Genomic DNA, 23,277 nt, shown 5'->3' on the forward strand with positions numbered 1-23,277 from the left:
GCCACACGCAGATCTCCGCCAGTGTGTAATAGACCAACAGTGCGGGGGACCTGGCTCCCGGCCAGAGCCTGACCCGGCCCGGAAAGAAAAAAAAAAAAGAAAGAAAGAAAGAAAAATCTCCGTAGGGCTCCGAGGTCTAGGCCACCGTAGTCGCTGACAGAAATATCGATGAGCCTTTACTCTCAGGTTCTGGGTGAAAATGCATTCTGAGGCAAATAAAATGGAAGTGTCTTCCTTCCAGGATTCGTGGTCTCTCCGGTCCCCGGTGGCGGGAGGTGGGAGCTCTGCTCGGCCCGGGGTCCCTCTCGCGGGGGCTGAGCGGGGTGGAGGTCTCGGCGCTCTGCTCGTTGGGCCTGGCGCTCGGGGTGCACTTACACCCCGGCCGGGCGAGTGCCACAGCCCAGGGAGCTGAGCGGAGGCGCTGGAGATGGCGTCTCAGCCGCCGCCGCCCCCGAAGCCCTGGGAGACCCGCCGAATTCCGGGGGCCGGGCCGGGACCAGGACCCGGCCCCGCTTTCCAGTGAGTGCGGGATTCATCAGGCTGCTGGTGTGGCGGGCTGGAGCGGGGACCTGTCTGGCGGGCGGTTGAGGCAGTTGGGGGGCGCTGTCCCCTCCCCCTCTCCACCCGCCCCCGGGCCTTGAGGGGGCTGAGGTGCAAGCCCGGCGCCAGCGAGAGGAATTTTACTGTCAGAGTAGTGATTTTTTTTTTTTTTTTTTTTACTTGGCGTGTTTCACAGGCGAGGTTTTCCGGAGACCTGGGCGCCTCGAGTGTCAGCGTTTGAAGCGAAGGGTGAGGGGCGGTTTCCTGCGCTTTTCTATTCGCGGGGCGCCCAGGCCACAGCCCGCCCCCCCAACCCTTCTTGAAAGCATCGAATTTTCCATCTCTGGTAGATGACAGTGGAATTTGCTCTGCCCCAGCTCGCCAGAGAGCAAAGTCTAGCAGAAGCTTTTTTTGTTGCTGTTGTTTTTTTAAACATTTGGATAAGTTGGTGAAATCTGCAAAGGTCGCGTCTGCAGCTCGTTTATATATGCTTATTGTTCTTTCCACAATAACTTAGCAGTAGTTGGGGTAGATACTTGGAGAAGCTGTATTAAAACGATTATTTGCAAAACTGAGGCCTGGTCCTTATTCGTTCGCAAAAAAAAAAAAAAAGTGTGATCTTTCTCTCAGGCCTATAGTTTTGCATTAAACACATCCGCAATTCAGAGAAGACTTAGAGTATAAGAGCCCTTTCGACTTGGTTCAGGTGAGAGACTCAGTGTCCGATCACCTACTGTTGTTTTCGTTAACAAAATTCCCCTGACACATGGGAAAATATTATTTTAGCTGGGTTTTAAAATCTAGGCTATCTTTAAACGCTTGAACACAGTAGCAATTTAATTTGATAATAATAGATATTTAACAAGTTCGTTTTAATTATGCTGGGAGATGGGGATGACTATGCTGTTGTTTTTATGAATGATTTTGACTGTCTGGGGAAGAAAAAAAAACAATCCGTACCGTTCTTTGGAAGAGAATCAAGAGGTATTGTACTTGATTGTTTTAAATATTAGCCGTTTCCCACCTTTTTTTTTTTTGTGGGATAGTTTAGACGTGTAAAAACTGTCAGTCTATGAATACTTGTGTATTCACTCCCACTGTAAGAAATACTAACATTTTGCACTGGTGGAGAGATGGATGCTGGAACACTGTATGACTGAAACCTAGTCATGAACAGCTTTGTGAGGGTCTATCTCACAGTGATTTAATTTAAAAAAAAAGAAAAATATTAATATTTTGCTTTGCTAGATTCGCGGGGTTTTTGTTGTTGTTCTTCGGGTGGGGGCAGGGGAACATCCCGCTATGCTCAGGACTTACTCCTGGCAGAACTGGGAGAGCATGGGACTGGACTTCAGAACCGTGTGTGGTGCCAGGAATCAAACGTTTGTCGAATTTGTTAAAGGCAAGCTCCCTACTTGCTGTTCTCTCTCTCTCTCTCTGGCCCTCCTTTGTTTTTAAATCAAAATTAGATGACCCAGGATATAACTCAGCAGTAGAACACATGTCGCGAATGTATGAGACTCTGGGTTTCGTTATCTGGCACCAAAACAATAAAAATTAAATTTACTGAAACGTTTAAACACTCACATTCAGTTTTTCTGCAGTAACTTCTATCCTTATTTGGTGGTCAGTCTGACAGATAATGTTTTTATATTTTCTTATTTTACACTTTAGTACTTTCATTTGTGTGTACCTTTTGTGCGTACATAAAATAATTTCAAACTACCATTTGCATCAAAACTTGATGGAAATTTTTCCCACCAGGTATTTTTTCAGATTTATTTATACATAAAGCTGTAGATCATTTAACTGCCAGGTGATATTTTCCAGTATAAAAATAAAATATTCTGTTATCGGTGTTAGGGCTTAGCTTTTGTATATTAAAAGCTGCTCTAGGGGTAAGAGAGATAGTACAGCAGGTAAAGGTGCTTGCTTGCCTTATAGGGGCTGACCAGGGTTCAAATCCCCCACATATGATTCCAGAGTACTGCTGGGAGTTACCCACACCCCCCTCCAAAAAGCTGCTGTAATCATCAGTTGTGCCCTTTTCAGTTGGGCCTTTTTGCAAGGGGTTTTCTAACTAGTTACTGATGAGTGGAAATTGATGAAAAGGCCTTCTAGCACTATTGCCAAATTGCTCCCCCAAGTGGTTATATACCAATTTTTACATTTTTGCTGGAGAGAATTCTCAGCAGTTGATGTTATTTTTAATACAGTTTTATTTTTATTTATTTATTTATTTATTTGGTTTTTGGGTCACACCCGGCGATGCACAGGGGTTACTCCTGGCTCTTCACTCAGGAATTACCCCTGGCGGTGCTCAGGGGACCATATGGGATGCTGGGATTAGAACCCCGGTCAGCCGCGTGCAAGGCAAACACCCTACCGCTGTGCTATCGCTCCAGCCCCCTTAATACAGTTTTAATCATTCTTTACATTGGTTAGTAGTAAGATTGAGCATCTTTTTAAATATTTATTGGCCATTGAAGTTTCTCCTCTATCTTTTGCTGACATTTCTGTTGACTATTAGCACTATGAAATTCATTTGTTTTTGTTTAATAGCTTTATATTCAATTTCTTTTTTTTTTTTTTAGTTATACTGGACAGTGTTAGGACTTACACCTGACTTTGTTCTCAGGGGTCACTATGGTGGTGCTTAGGCAACCAGGTCAAGTCAGGTCAGTTGCATACAACACAAGTTTATAAACTTGTATCCACTGTAGTCACTCTCCAACCCCTATACTGGATTTCTGTCTTGCCAAGTGTTTTATTTGTGCGGTAGGTGGGGTCGGGTTGGGCTATACCCAGCAGTACTCAGGGACTATTTCTGGCAGTACTGTGGGATCCATAAGCAGCCCTGGCCACATGCAAGACAAACACCTTAACACCCTATACTATCTCTCTGGTATTGCTCTCTCTGATATTACAAAGTAGCATTAGATTTTATAAGTGATATTTCTGCATCTATTGTGAGATAATACATGTATTTTTCCTTACAGTTTCCCCCTCACTATTTAAGTAGAAAATTCCTATTTGGAGCCAGGGTGATGGTACAACAGGTAGAGTACTTACTTAGCTCACAGCTGACCTGGGTTCAATCCCTGGTATCCCATATGGTCCTCCAATCAACAGGCGTTAATTCCTGAATACAGAGTCAAGAGTAACCCCTAATCATCTCTGGGTGTGGCCAAAAATACCAAAAATAGGAAAGCACTGTAGCACTGTCGTCCTGTCCCATTGTTCATCGGTTTGCTCAAGCGGACACCAGTAAAATCTCCATTGTGAGACTTGTTACTGTTTTTGGCATATCAAATATGCTACGGGTAGCTTGCCAGGTTCTGTCGTGCGGGTGGGATACTCTGGGTAGCTTGCCGGGCTCTCCGAGAGGGACGGAGGAATCGAACCCGGGTCAGCCGTGTGCAAGGTACATGCCCTACCTGCTGTGCTATCACTCCAGTACTGTTGAATAATAATGTTATTATATATTATTGAATTCTTTTCTCAGCTTTTTTGTTGAACACCCCACATGCTATGCTGTTCAGATCCAGAGGTGGTGCTCAGAAACCACCAGGGCCACACTTGTGGGCAACAGATGGCCATGCTGGGTCAGGGATAGAACTAGGGGCTTAGTGTCTGCAAGTATACACTCCAGTCCTTTGAGCTGACTTACCTCATCCCGAATTCTGTATCTTAAGACCTTTGCATGTATGTCCCTAGGTATAATTAGCCTATAACAATTATAGGGTTTTTTGGTATCAAATCTAATTTTTATTGCTTTCTGGTAGATAGGTTTCCTTTTAGTAGCCCTTAAACTATGGAGGTGTGAAAGTAGATATGGGGCCATGCAATAACTCAGTCTTTAGAGCACATGCCGTACAAGCATGAGGCTGACAGTTGAAGCCATTTTCTTCCTTCATACGCCAACCATGATCCTGGCAACTCTGTTGTGCTTGGCAGTTCTGCTGTTTTTTATCTCCAGCAACATGAGTGATTTCTTGCCACATCTCAGCCAAGTCTGTGCAAGCATCTCAACTAAATAGAGTACAAGCCCTGGCAAAAACTACAAGCAAACTTGTTTGATCTGGTCATTGCAAAATAGGAAAGGATAGTGGGGAGGTAGAAAAGGGCAAGAGGTAGTTAAACCTTCTTAAGAACACAAGCCGACAAAAAAAAAACAAAAATGGGGCTGGAGCGATAGCATACCTATGGGTAGGGCATTTGCCTTGCACGTGGTCAACCCAGGTTCGATTCCCAGCATCCCATGTGGTCCCCTGAGCACCGCCAAGAGTAATTCCTGAATGCAAAGCCAGGAGTAACCCCTGTACATCACCGGGTGTGACCCAAAAAAGCAAAAATAAATAAATAAATAAATAAAAGAACACAAGCCGAGCTTCAAATCATCTCAGTTCCTTCAGTTATATTTTGGACATCATGAAGAAGCACTATTCAAAACAGAACTAGTATTAGTGCTTCTCCAACTATCTATTTTGTAGGTGAGAATCTGTGGCTGCTTGTTCTTAAACTATATGTTAAGTAAGATGTAAATAGATATGAGGACCAAAGAGATAATAGGGTGCTAAAGAGTTTGCTTCGTATCTTGCCAATCCTGGTTCCCTTTATGGTTCCCCAAGAACTATCAGGTGTAGTACTAAACCTCTGAATTAGTTAATAAGTAAATAAGAAATTTATGACAGAATGTAGACACTGAACACACTTATTCAACTGGAATTTTGTTAGCAAAGCTTTCTCTGTGAAGAAATCATTTGTTGGCTTTTATTATGGTGCAAGCTCTTTATTCGGTTCCAGATTGGCTCTTAGAATACCAGTGACCTACAGCATAGTTAGAAAGAAAATGTCCATGTCCTGGAGAGATAATACAGCGGGTAGGATGTGTGCCTAGCACACGGCCGACCCAGGTTCAGTCCCTGGCATCCCATATGGTTTCCCCCACCCCTAAAAAAGAAAGGAAGGAAGGAAGGAAAGGAAGAGAGAAGAAAGAGAAAAGAAAGAAAATATCCCATGTAGGGGGCTGGAGAGATGGTACAGTCCTATATTAGCTGTACATCTGGCCAGAGGCTAGCTCAAAGGTCTAGAGGACATGCTTTACATGCAGAAGAATGGAGTTCAGTCTCTGCCTACTGTGTGATCCCTGAGCACTGCCAGAACAACCCCAAACACTGAACTGAGAGTCATCCCTTAATACTGCTGCCTGTGGCCCCAAAACCAAAATAAATAAACATGTAAAGCAGTACTTCGCGATTTGTGTTCATGACCAATACTTTTACAAAACAGTAAAAATATAGCAGAGTCAAATTAAACAGTTTCATTTTCTCACTAGAGAGTGATAGGAAGAATTCATAAACTAGCACTGGTCCATTAGCATAGTTCTAAAGAAATCAGTTTCTGAAAAATTAAGAGCTTTCCCACTAACAATTCCAGGCAATCTCATATGATTTTTTTGGTAAAAAATTAAGAACAAGAAGCTAAGATGATAGTACAGAGGGTAAGATGTTTGTCTTGCACTGACCCAGACAGTCCCCAGCATCCCATATGGTCTCCTAGCCCCACCAGAAATAATTCCATTATGCAGAGCCAGGAGTAGTTACCCCTTAGGAAAATGGTGACCAAATAGCACAGGATTAAGACACTTGCATTGCATGAAACTGATCCCAGTTTGATCCCTGGCACTGCATAGTGTCTCCTGAATACAGCAGGCCCTCATCCTCAGGACCAATGGGTTGTGTCCCAATTTTTTAAAAATCATGAAAAAAAATCTTTAAAAGACTCATCTGTTGATCTGTTGTAATATATATATTATGGGTTAAAACCCAATATAAAGAGGTTGATTGTTTCAATTTAGTCTACAGAGTTAATGTAGATTAACAGAGTTAGTGTAGGTTAATCCCTAACCTCCCACTAGTACTGACTTTTGTTTTTAGAAGCATGTAAAATTCCAAGCTCTCATTCTCATACACAAATAGATAACAGAGACACTCTTAAAGGGGAGAGAACATTCTTTGGACATTAGCAATCCTTAATAAAACTATTTTAACTAAGATAGTGCCATCTAGGTACAAGGATAGACAAGTATTTTATTGTAAATAACCCTAGGAAAATGAAAAGTGAAATTTTTTGTGTGTTAGTAATTGAACCCAAAGCCTTATATGTACAGGATAAATGTTTTACCAACCACTTACATTGCTAACCTCATAGATGTAGATGTGTCTTTTAACATTGTTTTTGTGGTGCTGGAGACGCACACAGCAAACTTAACCACTGAGTTACATCCCCAGCCCTGGATATGTCTTTAAAATAAACCACAGGAGGGACCAGAGTGATAATACCACAGGTAGGGCATTTACCTTGCACGTGACGAGAGCCACGTATGGTCCCCCAAGCACACCAGGAGTGATCCTTATGGTCAGACCCAGGAGTAAGCTCTGAGCACCACTGGTTGTTGCCTCCCCACCAAAAAATAAGTAAAAGAAATGAGAGGATCTGAGAGAGAGCTCAGTGGGCTGTAGCACATGGTCTGCATGGAAGTTGAGGGGAAGTGGGGGGGAGGAGGCAGATTTGTTTCTTGATAGCACTTAGTCCCCCATGCATAGCCAGGAGGGATCCCTGAACATTTTCCTTAAACAAAAAAAGAAAAAAATGTTTTTATTTAAAAGAAGAAAACAAAATTTAAAAAAAAACACAGATTGCTGAGGAAACTGATAATGCTAGCATGGGTAAACAGGAAAATAGTAGAATTCTGTTACTTTGTTGTAACACTGAGATTCTAAGCATCTAGGTATTGGGTACTATTAAAACATCTTCAGTAGAATACATCAAAGTGTTGATATATAGAAGCTGTTTAATATTTACTTTGAGTTAGTATGCTTATGTGTCTATTTTGAATCTTTTCTGTTTCAGATCTGCTGATTTGGGTCCCACTTTATTAATCAGACCAGGACAACCAACTCTTACCAGAGTGCCCCCTCCTATTCTTCCACGGCCATCACAACAGACCGGAAGCAGCAATGTGAACACTTTCAGACCTGCTTACAGTTCATTTTCTTCTGGATATGGTGCCTATGGAAATTCATTTTATGGAAGCTATAGCCCTTATAGTTACGGATATAATGGGTTGGGTTATAATCGCCTACGTATGGATGATCTTCCACCTAGTAGATTTGTACAGCAAGCTGAAGAAAGCAGCAGAGGTGCATTTCAGTCCATTGAAAGTATCGTGCATGCATTTGCCTCTGTTAGTATGATGATGGATGCTACCTTTTCAGCCGTCTATAACAGTTTTAGGGCTGTGTTGGATGTAGCAAATCACTTTTCCCGATTAAAAATACACTTTACAAAGGTGTTTTCAGCTTTTGCATTAGTTAGGACTATAAGGTATCTTTACCGACGGTTACAGTGGATGATAGGCTTAAGAAGAGGCTCTGAAAATGAAGACCTATGGGCAGAAAGTGAAGGAACTGTGGCGTCCCTTGGTGCCGAGGACAGAACAGCTAACTCAGCAAAATCTTGGCCAATATTCTTGTTTTTTGCTGTTATCCTTGGTGGGCCTTACCTCATCTGGAAATTGCTGTCTACCCACAGTGATGAAGTAACAGGTAAGAGAATGGGTTTTTAAAAAAATTATAAAATAATTTTAGATTTCAAGAGTAGCACTGAGGTCCCATTGTTCATTGATTTGCTTAAGCAGGCACCAGTAATGTCTTCATTGTGAGACTTGTTGTTACTGTTTTTGTCATATCGAATACTTCACGGGTAGCTTGCCAGGCTCTGCCATGCACGCGGGATACTCTGAGTAGCTTGCTAGACTCTTAAAGAGAGATGGAGGAATCGAATGCCCTACCTGCTGTACTATCGCTCTAGTCCTTCTAGAGTAGGCTTATTGAATAGTACTATTTTTTGAGGGAGGTAGTGGTCCTTTTGGATAAAACCAATTGTTTTTCTAAAGCAAAGTATAGTTTGGATATGCATTTGAAGGCAAAATGAGCAAGGTAGATCTAGAGAAATCACATGGAACAACTGATTTTATGAGAAATTTTTATTCTTTTTGTTATTGACTTTTATTTGCAACTGAGAATTTCAAGTAGAACTTAAGTTTCAGAAAGCAAAGTATAAGATAGAAAAGGGTTTTAGGAAAGAGTTAAAAAAGAAATATCTAAGAGTCATCCACATAAGTCAGAAGAAAAGGAATAGATACCAAATGTTCTCTCTCATGTGAAACTTAAGTATACACACCAAAGCAGCAACAAAGGTCTAAAGGCAGCATAATGGGAGAACTGAGCTATACAGTTGGGGGAGGGGGCATAGGAGGGGTGTTGAGAAGGAAAGGTTTCCTTGGAGGAGGAGGGGTGAGTACATTGTGATGGATATGGTGTTGGAATTATGTAATGAGAAACCATTATTTACAGTGTTATAAACCACAGAATCTCAATCCATAAAAACTTTTTAAAGAATCATTCACGGGGCCAGAGTAATAGCACAGCAGAGAAGGCATTTGCCTTGCACACAGCCAACCTGGTTTCAATCCCCAACATCCCATATTGTCCCCTGAGCACCGCCAGGAGTCATTCCTGATTGCAGAGCCAGAAGTAACCCCTGAGCATCACCGGGTGTGACCTAAAAAGAAAAAAAAAAAAAAGGAATCATTCACATAGACATAATCATTAAAATAGTGTAAATGGATGATAGTGCATCACTCTTCCATAGAAATGAATGCTGGGTATCAGGAGACACAGAGGTAGAGCTTTATTATTCCTCTACTGTAGAAGTGAAGGTGGAGATAGGAAGTTTCAAGAAGGGGAAGGATAATGGTTGGTGTCAGATACTATAATAAGATCAAGAATTAGAAAAGGCATTAGATTTTGCATTTGGAGTTTATTATCTCTATCAAAAACTAGCAAGTAGTTTTAATAAAATGGAGATAAACTTGTGGGAGTAAGAGGTAAATAAAGCCAGAAAACATAAGAAAGAGATTAACAAATAGCTGTTTTTTAAAGTAATAAACAGCTGAAGCAATAGTACAATGAATAGGGTGTTTGCCTCACATGTGTCCACCCAGGTTTGATCCCTGGCACCCCATATGATCCCCAGAGCCCCTCCACAAGTGATCCCTGAGTGCAGAGCCAAGAGTAAGTCCTGAGCACTGCCCAGTGGGACTCAAAAACAAATAAAAAAAGTAGCAAGTTGGATTAGAGCAAGTTGATGTGGAGTTGTTTGCAATTGCCATTTTTTGTTTTGCTTTGTCTTTTAAGAAATGAGATCTGAACAGCTGAAGAGATAGTGCAGTGGGTGGGGCACTTGCTTTCTATGCAGCTGACTCGGGTTTAATTCCTAGCACCCAAGTGGTCCCTGAGCAGAGCCAGGAGTAAGCTCTGATTATAGCCAGGTGTAGCGCCTTCTCCCACCCCACTCCCCCAATAGAAGTGAGATCTGAGAACGTCTTTAATCTGAAAAGAGTCAATAGAGAAAGATGGTGGTAATGGATAACAAGAGAAGTCAAATGATAAAGAAGCACCCTATAGCAGCTAGGATATGAGGAACCAGGTAAAAGGAGGCCCAGGTGGTGGTGGTTATAGAATTTAAGCCTGCTGTAGAATATTGAGACAAAGTCTTAAGGAAGTAGTGTCAGCCGTATCATTTCTTAGCATATTTAGAGCACAGATTGGCAAAATCTGGCCTGTGAGCTAAACCTGGCTTGATCCAATCCACAAGCTGAATACTGATCCATATTTTAATAGTTTGGGTGGGAAATGTAAAGAAAATTGTTTTTCTTTATGTGAAAATTACATGAAATTCAAATATTGATATTCATTAGTAAGTTTTACTGGAAAACAGCTACATTCTGGTGTGTTACTATGACTGCTCTTGCACTACAAGAGCAGAATTGAGTACTTTGCAGCAGCGAATCTTATCTGCACTATCTAACCACTGTCATTGCTGTGCAGTCATTGCCTCACACTTATTCCACACAATATAAATTTCAGTAATTTGTAACTCAGAAACAATAATTCAGTAACTACAGAAGTTAAATAACCAAATACACTGCAGTATTTTTTATTGTGAGCACATAGAAACTACACAAGAAAAGTGCATTTTGAATATTACAATTTAAGGCACAGTAAAATATGGATTATTTTATAATTGAATTAGGTCATAAAGCATTGCCTTTATCATGCAATGACATTATAGTTATGTTAAATGGGTATTGTGTGTGTCTGTGTGTGTGTCTGTGTGTGTGTGTGTGTGTGTGTGTGTGTGTTTGTTTGGGGCCTGGAGAAATAATATAATAACCTAGAGCACCTGCCTTGCAAGTATGTGCCCACAGGTTCAAATCCCTGGTGTCCTGCATGTACTGGACGTAATTCTGGCAATTCAGCTCTTTGAACCTGACAACCCCGCTGTCTGTGATCCCCTCATACCACACAGTTTGTGGCTTTATTCATCACATCCATTTATGTGTAAGCACAAAAAAAAAAAAAAAAAAGGGTGTAAGCCCTGGCAGGCACCACAACTAAACAGATGTGTAAGTCCCATAGCCAGGAAGTGTGACCTGGGTGAGCACATGCTCACCACAGCAAACCCCAACAAACACCAGAACTCCTGGGTCTCAACCAAGAATGTAACCCCCGGAGAGTTACATATGCAAAGACCATAGCAAAAGTAATGCGAACCGCAGCGAACACTATGGCCCAGTATGCAGGCACTGAGACCCCTGGAGACCTCCACGGTTTACAATTTGGGAGCATTAACCGGTCAACACAAAAGAAAGGAGGGATGTATCAAAAAATTTTTTTAAGTTTGACATTATTAGACTGAATAATCATCAGAAACTTCACAACTCTCAGGAAGTCAATGGTCAAAAAAATAGGGGGCTAGAGCGATAGCACAGCAGGTAGGGCGTTTGCCTTGCACGTGGCCAACCCGAGTTCGATTCCCAGCATCCCATATGGTCCCCTGAGCACCGCCAGGGGTGATTTCTGAGTGCAGAGCCAGGAGTAACCCCTGAGCATTGTCGGGTGTGACCCAAAAAGCAATAAATAAATAAATAAATAAATCAGAAATTCAAAAGAGTATCTCATGACCAGAAATTTATCACCAGAAAAAGGAAATCACAAAGGGGATTACAAAGGGTTGAAAGGGCTGAAGCTAATGCTTTGCGTGCATAAAGCCCTGAATTAATCTTTGATTCTACAAAAGAAGCTTATGACCAAAGTAAGTTTTTGAGACTCATTTGTTAGCTATGAAAGGAAATCTTTTTACTAATTATAAATGTGTCCAGGGAAAAGACACTTATCTCTCAACCTTTCATAATGAACAGTTTTTTGAGAAGAGCAGGACGTCTAGTTTATAAGTGAGACCCTCCGTCATGTGATAAAATAGTGATTTTAAAATGAGTGGTATTGGGCCAGAGAGCTAGCACAAGGTAAGTTAAGGCCCTTGCCTTGTACGCTGCTGCCCCTGGTTTGATCCCTGATTCCGCAGAACACTGCCAGGAGAGATCCCTGAGCAGGTTCAGGTTGTGAGCCCTGAACACAGCCAGATGTGCCTCCAACCCCAAAAAATGCATAACCCTAGAACACAAAATTACCTTCATGGGCATAAAAGGACAAAGTTGACAATTTAATTCAGAAAAATCTACTAATGAGTAATAGTTTATATAGCCTTATTACAAATTTCTCAGCTTTTCTATCTGTAGTGTATTTAAACTGATCTCATTTACCAGATTCAGATCATAAATGGGCAATAGAATGTTTTTGTTGGATAATCCTCATTTAAATGAGGTTGGCTTGTTTAAAAAATACCAGCTTTTTAAATTTTGATAGTGACTTCAGTTAAGCAAGTGCTAAACCTGAGACTGGACTTGCTTAGTAATGTCCACCTTTTCAGAGGTAGTGAATGCCATCTCTGCGGGAACATTGGAGAGAGAGTACAGGGCTTAAGGCAAATGTCATGCATGCTGCTGACCCTAGTTTGACCCCTGTGTCACATGGTCCCTGAGCATTCCTGGATATAGCTCTGAAGGCCCCTGAGCACTACCAAAGTGGCCCCAGAATCCCCAGGACCACAAGACTGAAGCATCGCTACATCTGCAGGCCCTCACATTAAACCCCAATTCGGTTTACCAAAAGTTGTTCAGAGGAACCCTTGGCATCCTGAACACTGCTTGGAAGACCTTGCCCCATCCCACAGCCCCCCCCCAAATTCCACAGATTAGTTTTTATTTTTATGTAACTGGTTATATTAATGTATCTAAATATTGAGAAAATCTCTTCATTGTCTCCTGGAACAGAGAAAGGTTTACCATGTTTCAAATTATGTTCATTAATCTGGTAAAAGTGAGGTCTAAAATTATAAGCTGGCAGTGTCCCATTTACATTTTTATCTTTGTTGTTGTTTGGGTTTTTTGTTTGTTTTGTTTTTAATCATCCCCAGCAGTAATCATGGCTTACTCCTAGCTCTGCACTTGGTGCTTGGGGGACCGTATGCAGCACCAAGGATGGAACCTGAGTCAGACACCTGCAGGGCGAGCACCTTACACTTCTTACAGCCTCTCCATCCCTCATTTTGGTCTTAATTATAGCAGTATAATTAAAATTTGCTTCTCTTACTGAATGACTCATTTTTGTATGACTTATGTCTAATATAGGGCAAAATATTTAACACAAATTATCTTAAGGTCAGATGCTTTTAAAATTCAGTGTGATAAGATATAGTAGCAATTTTTGCTTATCAGTTGTTCACCAAGTCAGACTAGATATAATTCAGAATTGTCTTTTAAACAGCTATTCAAAAATATCTTTATACTACTCTGTAAATGTAATTGATAATGGATCTTTGTCAATTCATTAAAATAAAGGAGATATAACATTTGTACAATTTGTAAATTAGCTGAATATTACATTACTCATCAGATGTATTGCTGAAAATATTTGAATGTATCCTGTTATCAAACTAGTGGTGTCAAAGGTAAAAAACTGTCACCCTTATTACGTAACTATTGTTCTGTGGATTTTGTCATATTAGAAGTTGAAGATCCTGACATACTTGCCCTGTCACATAATAGTGTGATGACTTAGTGGTGGCTAAATTTAATTAATAGGTTTTTTTATTGAATCAGGGTGAGATACAGTTACAAAGCTTTCATGATTGAGTTTCAGTTATACAGTGTTCCAACACCCATCCCTCCACCAATGTACATTTCCCATCACCAATATCCCCCATTTCCTTCCTGCCCCCTCCCTGAAGTCAGGTATACTCTCTTCTCTCTCTCTCTCTCTCTCTCTCTCTCTCTCTCTCTCTCTCTCTCTCTCTCTATCTATCTATCTATCTCTCTCTCTCTCTCTCTCATCCTTTTTTTCTTTATCTTTTGCAATACAGACACTGAGAGATCATCATGTTTGGTCCTTTGCCCACTTTCATCACACATCTCCGATCCAGAGCAATCCCTTCCAACTATCATTGTCATAATGGTCCCTTCTCTATCCCAACTGCCCTCTCCCCCAGTCATTGAGGCAGGCTTCCAACTGTGGACCAGTCCTCCTGGCCCCTTGGTTCTACTGTCCTTGGGTGTTCATTTCATACAGGGGTGTGTGTGTGTGTGTGTGTCTGTCTGTCTGTCTGTCTGTGTGTGTCTGTCTGTGTGTGTGTGTGTGTGTCCCACAAATGAATGCAGTCGTTCTATCTGTGTCTCCTTTTCTGACTTAGCTCACTCGGCATGTTGCTCTCCATGTCCATTCATTTATAAGCGAATTTCATGACTTTTTTTTCTAACAGCTGTATAGTATTCCATTGTGTAGATGTACCATAGTTTCTTTAATCATCTCTTCTCGGGCATTCAGGTTGTTTCCAGATTCTGGCTATTGTGAACAGTGCTGCAATGAACATACAAGTGGAGATGACATTTCTGCTGTGTGTTTTTGCACCCCAGGGTTATTTTCCCAGGAGTGGTATTGCTGCATCATATGGAAACTCAATTTCTAATTTTTTGAGAAATGCTCATATTGTTTTCCAAAAAAGCTGGACCACATGGCATTCCCACCAGCATTGAATGAGAATCCCTTTCTCCCCTCATTCGTGCTAGCACTAATTGTTCTTATTCTTTTTGATGTGTGCCAGTCTGTGTGATGTTAAGTGATATCTCATTGTTGTTTTGTTTTGCATCTCCCTGATAATTGGATATAGAGAGTTTTTAATAGTTTTTTTTTTTAATACTAAGATTAAGACTTGAGTTTTTCTGAACAAAAACTGCTGTCAGCTGTTCTTACTGAGAAACACATAATGGCTTTGGAAATCAGCTTTATCAGTTACTGGGTAACTGATTACCAAGTAAATGTTTCAATGAATTCATTTTAAAACCATAAAACAAAATATTCTTTTGTAAAACTTAATATTGGACTGGTTATTTGGCCACAGCTATTGTTATAAGTACAAGTAATGTTACATTGTTACACTCTGTACACCTCCCAAACTGTCTAAAGACAAGCACGAAATTTTCATTTCTGTCTACGTTTGTAACAGATGTATTTTCCAAGCTCAAATTCCAACGCAGAAGTATTATTTTGACACAAAAGAATTTTTTTTTTGAGGTCCAGGATGTGGCTTAGTGGTGAGCCACCTCCTTGCATATGCCGGACCACAAGTGCAATCTCTCTAGCTGCTCCACGTGAGCACAACATCCTCACTCAGCACAGCAGCCAAGTATGCTAGCACCCCAGGTGTGTATTTCAAAGTCTATTTAATTTTGCAACTGAAGAACTTGCCCTTAGTCTTTTATGGAAGTGATTAATCTCTAATGACAAGATAAAAATACATATCAAAAGAAAGACTTTAACAGAGTTAGACTATTCATCTTCATATGCCCAATTAAAACCATATGTTCAATTGATCAACCTATGATAGAGCCTAACAGTCAAAAATACTTCTCCATAAATGAAGTACCTCAAACCTCATTACAAATTAACATTAATAGGTGAACATTTGCACTTAATATGTATAAAAACACTCCTTTGGAGACCCAGTTGTGTGGAATGTTATCCTACCTCCCAGATTCTCATTCTTCTTAGTTGTTACTATATTTTAAGTTTTTTTCAAAAACTAAGGGGACAAAATTCTCTTCAACTGTACATTTACATAAAGAGGTACATGATATCTTCAGCTTTTCTTCATGACATGCAAAGCCTAAAATATTTACAATCTGACCTCTTTCCACCTTCTTTTGGTTTTGGGGCCACACACATCTGTGCTCAGAGCTTATCCCTGGCTCTGCACTCAGGGATCACTACTGGGAGTGCTCAGGGGACCGTATGTGGTGCCAGGGATCAAACCTGGGTTGGCCACATGCAAGGCAAGTGCTTATCCACTGTTTTATCTCTCAGTCCTCTCTTTCTTCCCCTTTTATTTTGTTTTGTTTTGTTTTTTGGAGGGGGGGAGCATGCCAGCACTGCTTTGGGCTACTCCCAGTTCTGTGCTCAGGGGCATGCCTGACAATGATGCTTTTTAACTCCTTATAATCCCTACGATCAGAACTTTTACAGAAAGAAAATCACTGTTTTTCCAAAAATTGGTTAGAAAAATCACCAGGATTTAGCTAGAACATGGAGAAAAAGGTTCATTATAGATATCCTGGTGAACATATTTTTGACTTTTACACTTGATTATAGGATTTATTGATGGGGCAGTCACTTTCTTTTGAATATTTTATGCAGTTTGCAAACCATACTGAAGTTACATTATCTGTTTGTAGGCTTTACTAATCTAATATTCTTAATTTGGTTTATAGATAACACCAACTGGGCAAATGGTGAAGATGACCATGTAGTTGCCAGAGCAGAATATGATTTTGCTGCTGTCTCTGAAGAAGAAATTTCTTTCCGTGCTGGAGATATGCTAAACTTAGCTCTCAAAGGTATAATTAATAAATCAGAATTGTCTATAAATTTTTAGAATGTGTTAATACTGTATAAAAAACTGCAACAAGAGATCTTGGTTGTTAAGTAGCTAAGAAGGAGTTTAGGATTTCTCTCAAGTGTCCTTGTAGATCTTCCATATCTGGTGGAAGGAGAAGAAGTGTTGTCCCATAGTTGTCTGAAATAAGTATTTCATTTGTATGATCTTTTCTAAACTCTTCAGAATACTCATAGCTCTGTGACATGACACATGATTGAGGATGTGGATTTGATTTCAGGCATGTAACACTTCATTCATCCCTTCTACCAGCCCCTGGTAACAAGGAAAAACAAAATACTGATTTCCAATCTCTGTTAAACCCATGGAAAAACATAAGGCCAACACTAAATGTAGCAAATCAAACCAAAGAAATTATATATTGTCATCTAAGCATCCCTGTCAGTCTATAAGATTAGCATTGCTTTTTCACTACAAGTGTTTATTGTAGGAAATGTTCTAAAGTTTTGGGGGGAAGGACCAAGTAGGTAGGACACTTACCCTGCATGTGGCTGACCTAGGTTCTGTACCAGCACTTTATGTTTCCCTAAATCCCTCTGAAAATGATCCCTGAGCCTAGAACCAAAAGGAAGTCTTGGGCACTACCAGGTGTGGTCCAAAAACAATAAAAAGTTTTAGGGGCCAGAACAATGGAACTTGAGCAGGGCACTAGCCTTTTATGTGACTAATATGGGTTCAATCCCTCACACCCACAAGCCAGCCAGGAGTAGGTCCAGAGCACTGCCTGGTGTGACCCAAAAACAAAACAAAACAAAAAACCTCAGCTTAAGATTGTTTATATATATATTACATAGATATAAAAGTTTTTACTTAATATTTTTCTATCACTGTACTTTTTGACCTACAAAGTATGTTATGACAAAACTGTCTTTTCTTCCATCAGACCAGCAACCCAAAGTGCGTGGTTGGCTTCTGGCTAGTCTTGATGGTCAAACAACAGGACTCATACCGGCTAATTATGTCAAGATTCTTGGTAAAAGAAGAGGTAGAAAAACAGTGGAATCCAGTAAACTTCCCAAGCAGCAACAATCTTTTACCAACACAACACTAACAAAAGGAGCCACAGCTGCTGATTCTTTGGATGAACAGGAAGCTGCCTTTGAGTCTGTTTTTGTTGAAATTAATAAGGGGGCTGTTTCACCTGATTCCACTGGGAAAAGTGGAGATAAACAAGATCTTTAATCTTTTTTGTTTGCCTGCAAACTATAGAGTACTTTTAAACATTACTTCTTATAAAAAAAATTATCAATTTGCAATCTAATTAAAATACTGGTTTTTGGCTATTCCAGGTGTTTTGCTGCTAGAAATTATTAAAGTTGTACACTAATATATTGGTCTAGTGACTTGATTATATTTTACAGGTTATTGAACCATGAGATTGTTTGGATCACTAGATTTTAAGATTACGGACATTGCTATCATCTTCATCCTATTTAAAATCCTATGTTAAGTGAAAGAGTAAGATTGATGAACTATAAAATACACAGTTTGCTACAGTAAGGATCATTGATGTGGGGAGTTTTTGTGTGTAATTTTTTTTTTTAAGTTCTAAAGTAATTTGAGTTCTCAGAAATTGGGTGGTAACAAACATGAGAATAGGCAAAAACTATTTTTACACTAAACTGAATAATAAAAATGTTCTAATCTGAATTATGTCTAGTGTTGGGTTTGATTTAGCCTGTAATATTTTTTAACTCATCATCAACTGACACTATTACCTTTTGTGTTTTTAAATTTTATCTTAAGAAAGTCACTAGAAGTACTGTAAAGGATGTGGGCTGGAATGATATTTAACCCTAATAGTTTTCTCTGAAAGTAAAAAACCTGAAATTTGTCTTTCTTACAAATTATTTCCACTTGTTCTTAGGATCATATAACATTTTATCCCATTGCAATATGACTAGCTTTTATCTTGGAATAATTAAAATATGTTAAAGATTTATTTTATTTGTCTTTCATTAAGACTCAAATCTTTTTAGTTTGTACTTAATGGTATAACTAATTCTAGCAGTAATAATATCAGTCTTTTCATAGATTCTCTGCTTCTACCTAATATTATCACTTTTTAAAATTCTGTATTAAAGCTATCTTTAAACATTCAAAATGTTCATTGAATACACTCTTCTTTTGGGTATAGTATTTGCTACTAAGATTATAAATAAAATGCTCATTTGCCAATTGGAATATGATATTACTATGTGACTTTATTTTGGTAGTGAATGATTTTCAGTACAACTGAATTTTAGCATACTGAATATTTCCCACAAAATTGGATTATTTGTATACTTGCTCAATCATATATAATACTATCATAAATGTGTATACTAATACATTCGCAAATATTGTTAAAAACTTGGAATTATTCGAAAAATTTTTAAGTATTTTATCTTTTTTTTTTCTATAGACTTCATGTTCACCAAATATGTAATTCTGTAACATAAGACTAAGCAAAACATAAAGGAAACAAGTATGTGCTCAGCATAAAACTTTATGAAAAGTTTCTTGGAGCCTCTTTTATTTTTTTATAATAACTAAAATTATTTAAAGTACAAATCTTGATTCTGTTCAGAAAATTTATTTTAGTCCAAGTTTTGTAATGCAGTTCTTAGTCCTCAAATAGAAGAAATTAATTTTCTTGTATAAATTTTTTCCATTTGTGTTCAACAGTCATACTCAGCTTTGATTCCTTGAAAGTCATTAGAGAAAATTTTGTTCTTAAAAAATTTTTTTCATGGGCCTGAAGCATTGATACAGCAGGTCGGGCAATTGCCTTTCAACCTGCCAACCCAAATTCTATTTCCAGAACCCCATATGGTGTCCTTGAGGCCATCAGGAATGATCTCTGAGCTCAGATCCAGGAGTAAGCCCTGACCGTTTCTGGGTGTCACCCCCCCCCCCGCCCAAAATTTTTAAAAAAAAGAAAGAAAAGGGTTTTTTCTCTGAAATACTATATTGTCCAGAGAGAGAGAGAGAGTACAGGGGCTGAGGTGCTTACCTTGAATGCAGCTGACCCTGGTTCAATCCCTGGCTCTTACTATAGTCTCCTGAGCACCACCAGGGGTAATCCCTGAGTACTGCCAGATATGATCCAAAATCTTAAAAAAAAAAAAAAAATAGTTGGACTCCACAGTAAAGGAGAAGCTGCAGGGGCTGGAGCACTAGTACAGCCATGAGAGTGTTTGCCTTGCACACAGCTAACCCAGGCTTGATCTCTGGCATTCCATATCATCCCCCATGCACGCCAGGAGTAGTTCCTGAGTACAGAGCCAGGAGTAATCCCTGAGCATAACTAGGTGTAGCCAAAAAAACTGAATTTCAAAAAAAGTAAGGAAAGGAGAAGCTACAGAAGCATGTAGAGTTTGTGATGAGATTATGAAAGGACCATCCAGGCTACAAGGTCTTCCCTCTGACAATGCCCAGATTATCTTTTATGTATGCTGAGAACTCTAAACCAAGACATTTGGACTTTTGGAGGGATTGTATTGATTCCTTTCAAACATCCTTCAGTGCTTGCTCTTTTAGGACCATGTTCTCTTGAACATCTCTCTCTGTCTCTGTCTCTCTGTCTCTCTCTCTCTCTGTCTCTCTCTCTCTCTCTCTCTCTCTCTCTCTCTCTCTCTCTCTCTCTCTCTCTCTCTCTCTCCCACACACACACACACACACATTTCTCTAAATTTTTTTAAATGAAAAAATTATTCACTAAAAACAACAACAAATGGTGTGCTGAGATATCTAAATTGAATGCTAGAAATGAAGTAAAGGCAATCAATTGAGTCAAAGCTGTTTAGGTTAGAAAAGGTGCCATGAATCAGACCCCGGGCCTCATACAGCCAAGGCATGTGCTCCACCACTGAGCCACACACCTGGCCAAGGTATTCTTCTGCACAGAATATGGCAAAACTTTTACTGTTTTTAGGTTATTTTGTGAGGGTCAAGTGCTAAAGTACAATATATATATTATCTGGTAATAAATTGTGTCTGGAAATTCTTTTTTCTAAAATTTTATGACCAGAATGGTAGATAAACTATGTAACCTTTTGTTGTGATAGTATAGAATAATTTGAGATTAGATGTAATGTTCAACTTATTTAAGGAGTACTACTTATTTTGAGTGCTTTCATAAATTTCTATATAAATTACTAAAACCAAATATTTTCAGTTAGATATTATAATTATTGGTTACAATAATATATCACATTTTTTCTTACTGTATTTTATCAATTTGGAAAAGTAAGAGAACTATAGATTTTCATGGTTTTGCATTTAAATGTTTGGCTTGTCTGTCAGTGTGTCATAGTTATACTTGAATACGTTTGCCCTTTTTATTGTGCTTTCTTTAGTGGTGGGGAAAACATTTTTTGAAAATAAACTGTGAAGTTACCTTTATTGGGCAAATAAAATATGTTAAACTCAATTGACTTTTTTTTTTAAGATAAACTATTGCTTTTTGCAGTATTGGGATATAAAAAAGTTCTTCAGATCATTGTGTATATCAGCTATCCAATTGTTCTGCTTGTAATCTAAAGAAAAGTAATAGAATTACATTTATATAAAATGCATCTGAAGGTGCGTTCAATAAAAAATAAGACCTCAAAATTCTAGTTTGAGTCAAAGGAAGGTTTTTGGTCTGGTGTTTGTTTGTTTTGGGGGGCGTCACACCCAGCAGTGCTCAGGACTTACTCCTAACTCTGCACTCAGAGATCACTCCTGGCAGGGCTCGAATACCTAATATTGAACCCAGGTCAGCCACGTGCAAGGCAAGGACCCTATTACTCCCACGCATGTGTGAAGTTCTAATCTGGGCGTAACAACTCATTGGAAGAAAAAACTCATTATTTTTCAGGTTCTTCCTTGTTAACACTGAGGATTGCTACTATATCTTACGAATGCTTTTTAAAACATGCAAAATTCAATCAAAAAATGATATGGCAATTACATGTTTTTGGTCATTTACATTTAAACTCATATTCAGGAGCCAGAATGATAGCACAGCGGGTTGTGGCATTTGCCTTGCATGTGACTGACCCAGGTTAGATCCCCAGCACTCCGTATGGTCTCCTAAGTAGGACCAGGAGTAATCCTGAGCATCACTGGGTGTGACCATGCTGTTCCCTCCCCCTCACCCCCCAAAAAGAAAACTTATTCTTTAAAAATTAAATCTCTCATTCACACATACTTAATTTAAGAATTAAAAGTAGCTGCGCCTCAGGCGTCTCCTCGGAGGACTCTGAACCACCCCACCTCCCCAGCACCATCCCATCCACCCCTGAGTCACCCTCCTACACCGCTCCCAGTTTTCTCCCTCTCCCAGATTTCTGCCCCCCTACCCGGCACCCCACTCACATGGTGGTAGTGGGCATGGCCTATTTTGGAGTGGCTGCAGTTATTTTCCCCTTTCCTGGCACTCGGAAATCACATCTTCATTTCCATCACCTAATTCTATGGAGATTATCCTGACCATCTCAAACATCTTAGGACAGTAGTCCCATAGCATATTCCAATTGCACCATAATACTGACGTCACTAGAAGCTCTACAAGTCCAATATAAAAAAAACACATCCTCCAGAGTGTTACTAGAGACCTTACCTAAGCTGCTGAGGAGCACCTGAGAGGAAGAGGGTAATACTGATAGTGAACTGAAGGTTCCACCACCACACTACTACAAAAAACATGAACAAACAACGAAAATTCCCACCACAAGGAGAAGATGATGAAACAGGTCCAGGCGCCTCAACAAGCATTACCCACAAATATGATCTCTCCAATAAATAATTCAGAGATGAAATATTGAAGATGTTCAATAAACTAAAAGAAATGGCTCAACAGACATCTGAAAAATTAAAGGAGGACATGAAAGAAACAATGGAATGGACAGCCGAGAAAATACAGAAAGAAATGAGCAGAAATATAAAAGCTACAAAATGAAGTGTCACAAATTTAGGATTCTGTAGATGAAATTAAAAACTCAGTGGGTTCCCTCAATAGTAGAATGGCCACAGCCAAAGACAGAATCAGCTTAAAGATGAGCTGTAAGAAGCTTACAGGCAACAACAAGAAGCAATGGGGAAAGAACTCAAAATAGCTCTTAGGCAAGTCAGAGACCTAGGAGATGATTTCAAAAGGAACAACATTAGAATCATCAGAGTACCAGAAGGACAGGGAGACAACCCCAGTGAAAAAGCCACAGTTAAAAATATCATTGATGAAAAGTTCCCAGAGCTGGAAAAGGCAGGCATCCAAATCCAAGGAGCCCAAAGAGTGCCAGCTAAAAGAGACCCTAGTAAAAAGACTCCAAGTCATATCATAATCAGAATGATGGATGCCACAGATAGAGACATAATACTGCAAGCAGCAAGGTCAAAGAAGGAAATCACATGCAAAGGAGAACCCCTTAGATTTACAGCAGACCTATCAGAGGAAACCCTTTAAGCCTGAAGACAATGGGGGGATACAGTGAAAAAACTCAATGAAATGAACGCCTCACCAAGAATACTTTATCCGGCTAAACTCTCACTCAAATGTGAAGGAACAATACACTATTTCATAGATAAACAACAGTTCAGGAACATCATAGACTCAAAATCAAACTTAAAAGAAGAACTAAAAGGGCTAAGACAAGAAAAAAAAAAAGGCAAGCATAACAAACCCCAACAGAAAGATGGCACAACACCCATGACAATAATCTCCCTCAATGTCAATGGCCTAAATGCACTAATTAAGAGACACAGAGTGGCAAATGGATTCGGAAATAAATCCCAACA

The 23,277-nt window shown here is 39.6% G+C and overlaps 1 protein-coding gene across 1 annotated transcript; it reads left to right on the forward strand.

Annotated features, from left to right (window-relative positions):
• The first annotated feature begins 223 nt into the window (after positions 1-223).
• On the forward strand, positions 224-21,114 carry PEX13 (peroxisomal biogenesis factor 13). The gene is made up of 4 exons (XM_004609199.2): positions 224-519; positions 7,456-8,150; positions 16,331-16,456; positions 17,399-21,114. Exons 1-4 carry the CDS (start codon positions 428-430, stop codon positions 17,695-17,697), a joined length of 1,212 nt encoding a protein of 403 aa, XP_004609256.1. The 5' UTR covers positions 224-427; the 3' UTR covers positions 17,698-21,114.
• Positions 21,115-23,277: the final 2,163 nt, after the last annotated feature.

The sequence above is a fragment of the Sorex araneus genome, chromosome X (genome assembly GCF_027595985.1).
Source record: "Sorex araneus isolate mSorAra2 chromosome X, mSorAra2.pri, whole genome shotgun sequence".
NCBI lineage: Eukaryota > Metazoa > Chordata > Mammalia > Eulipotyphla > Soricidae > Sorex > Sorex araneus.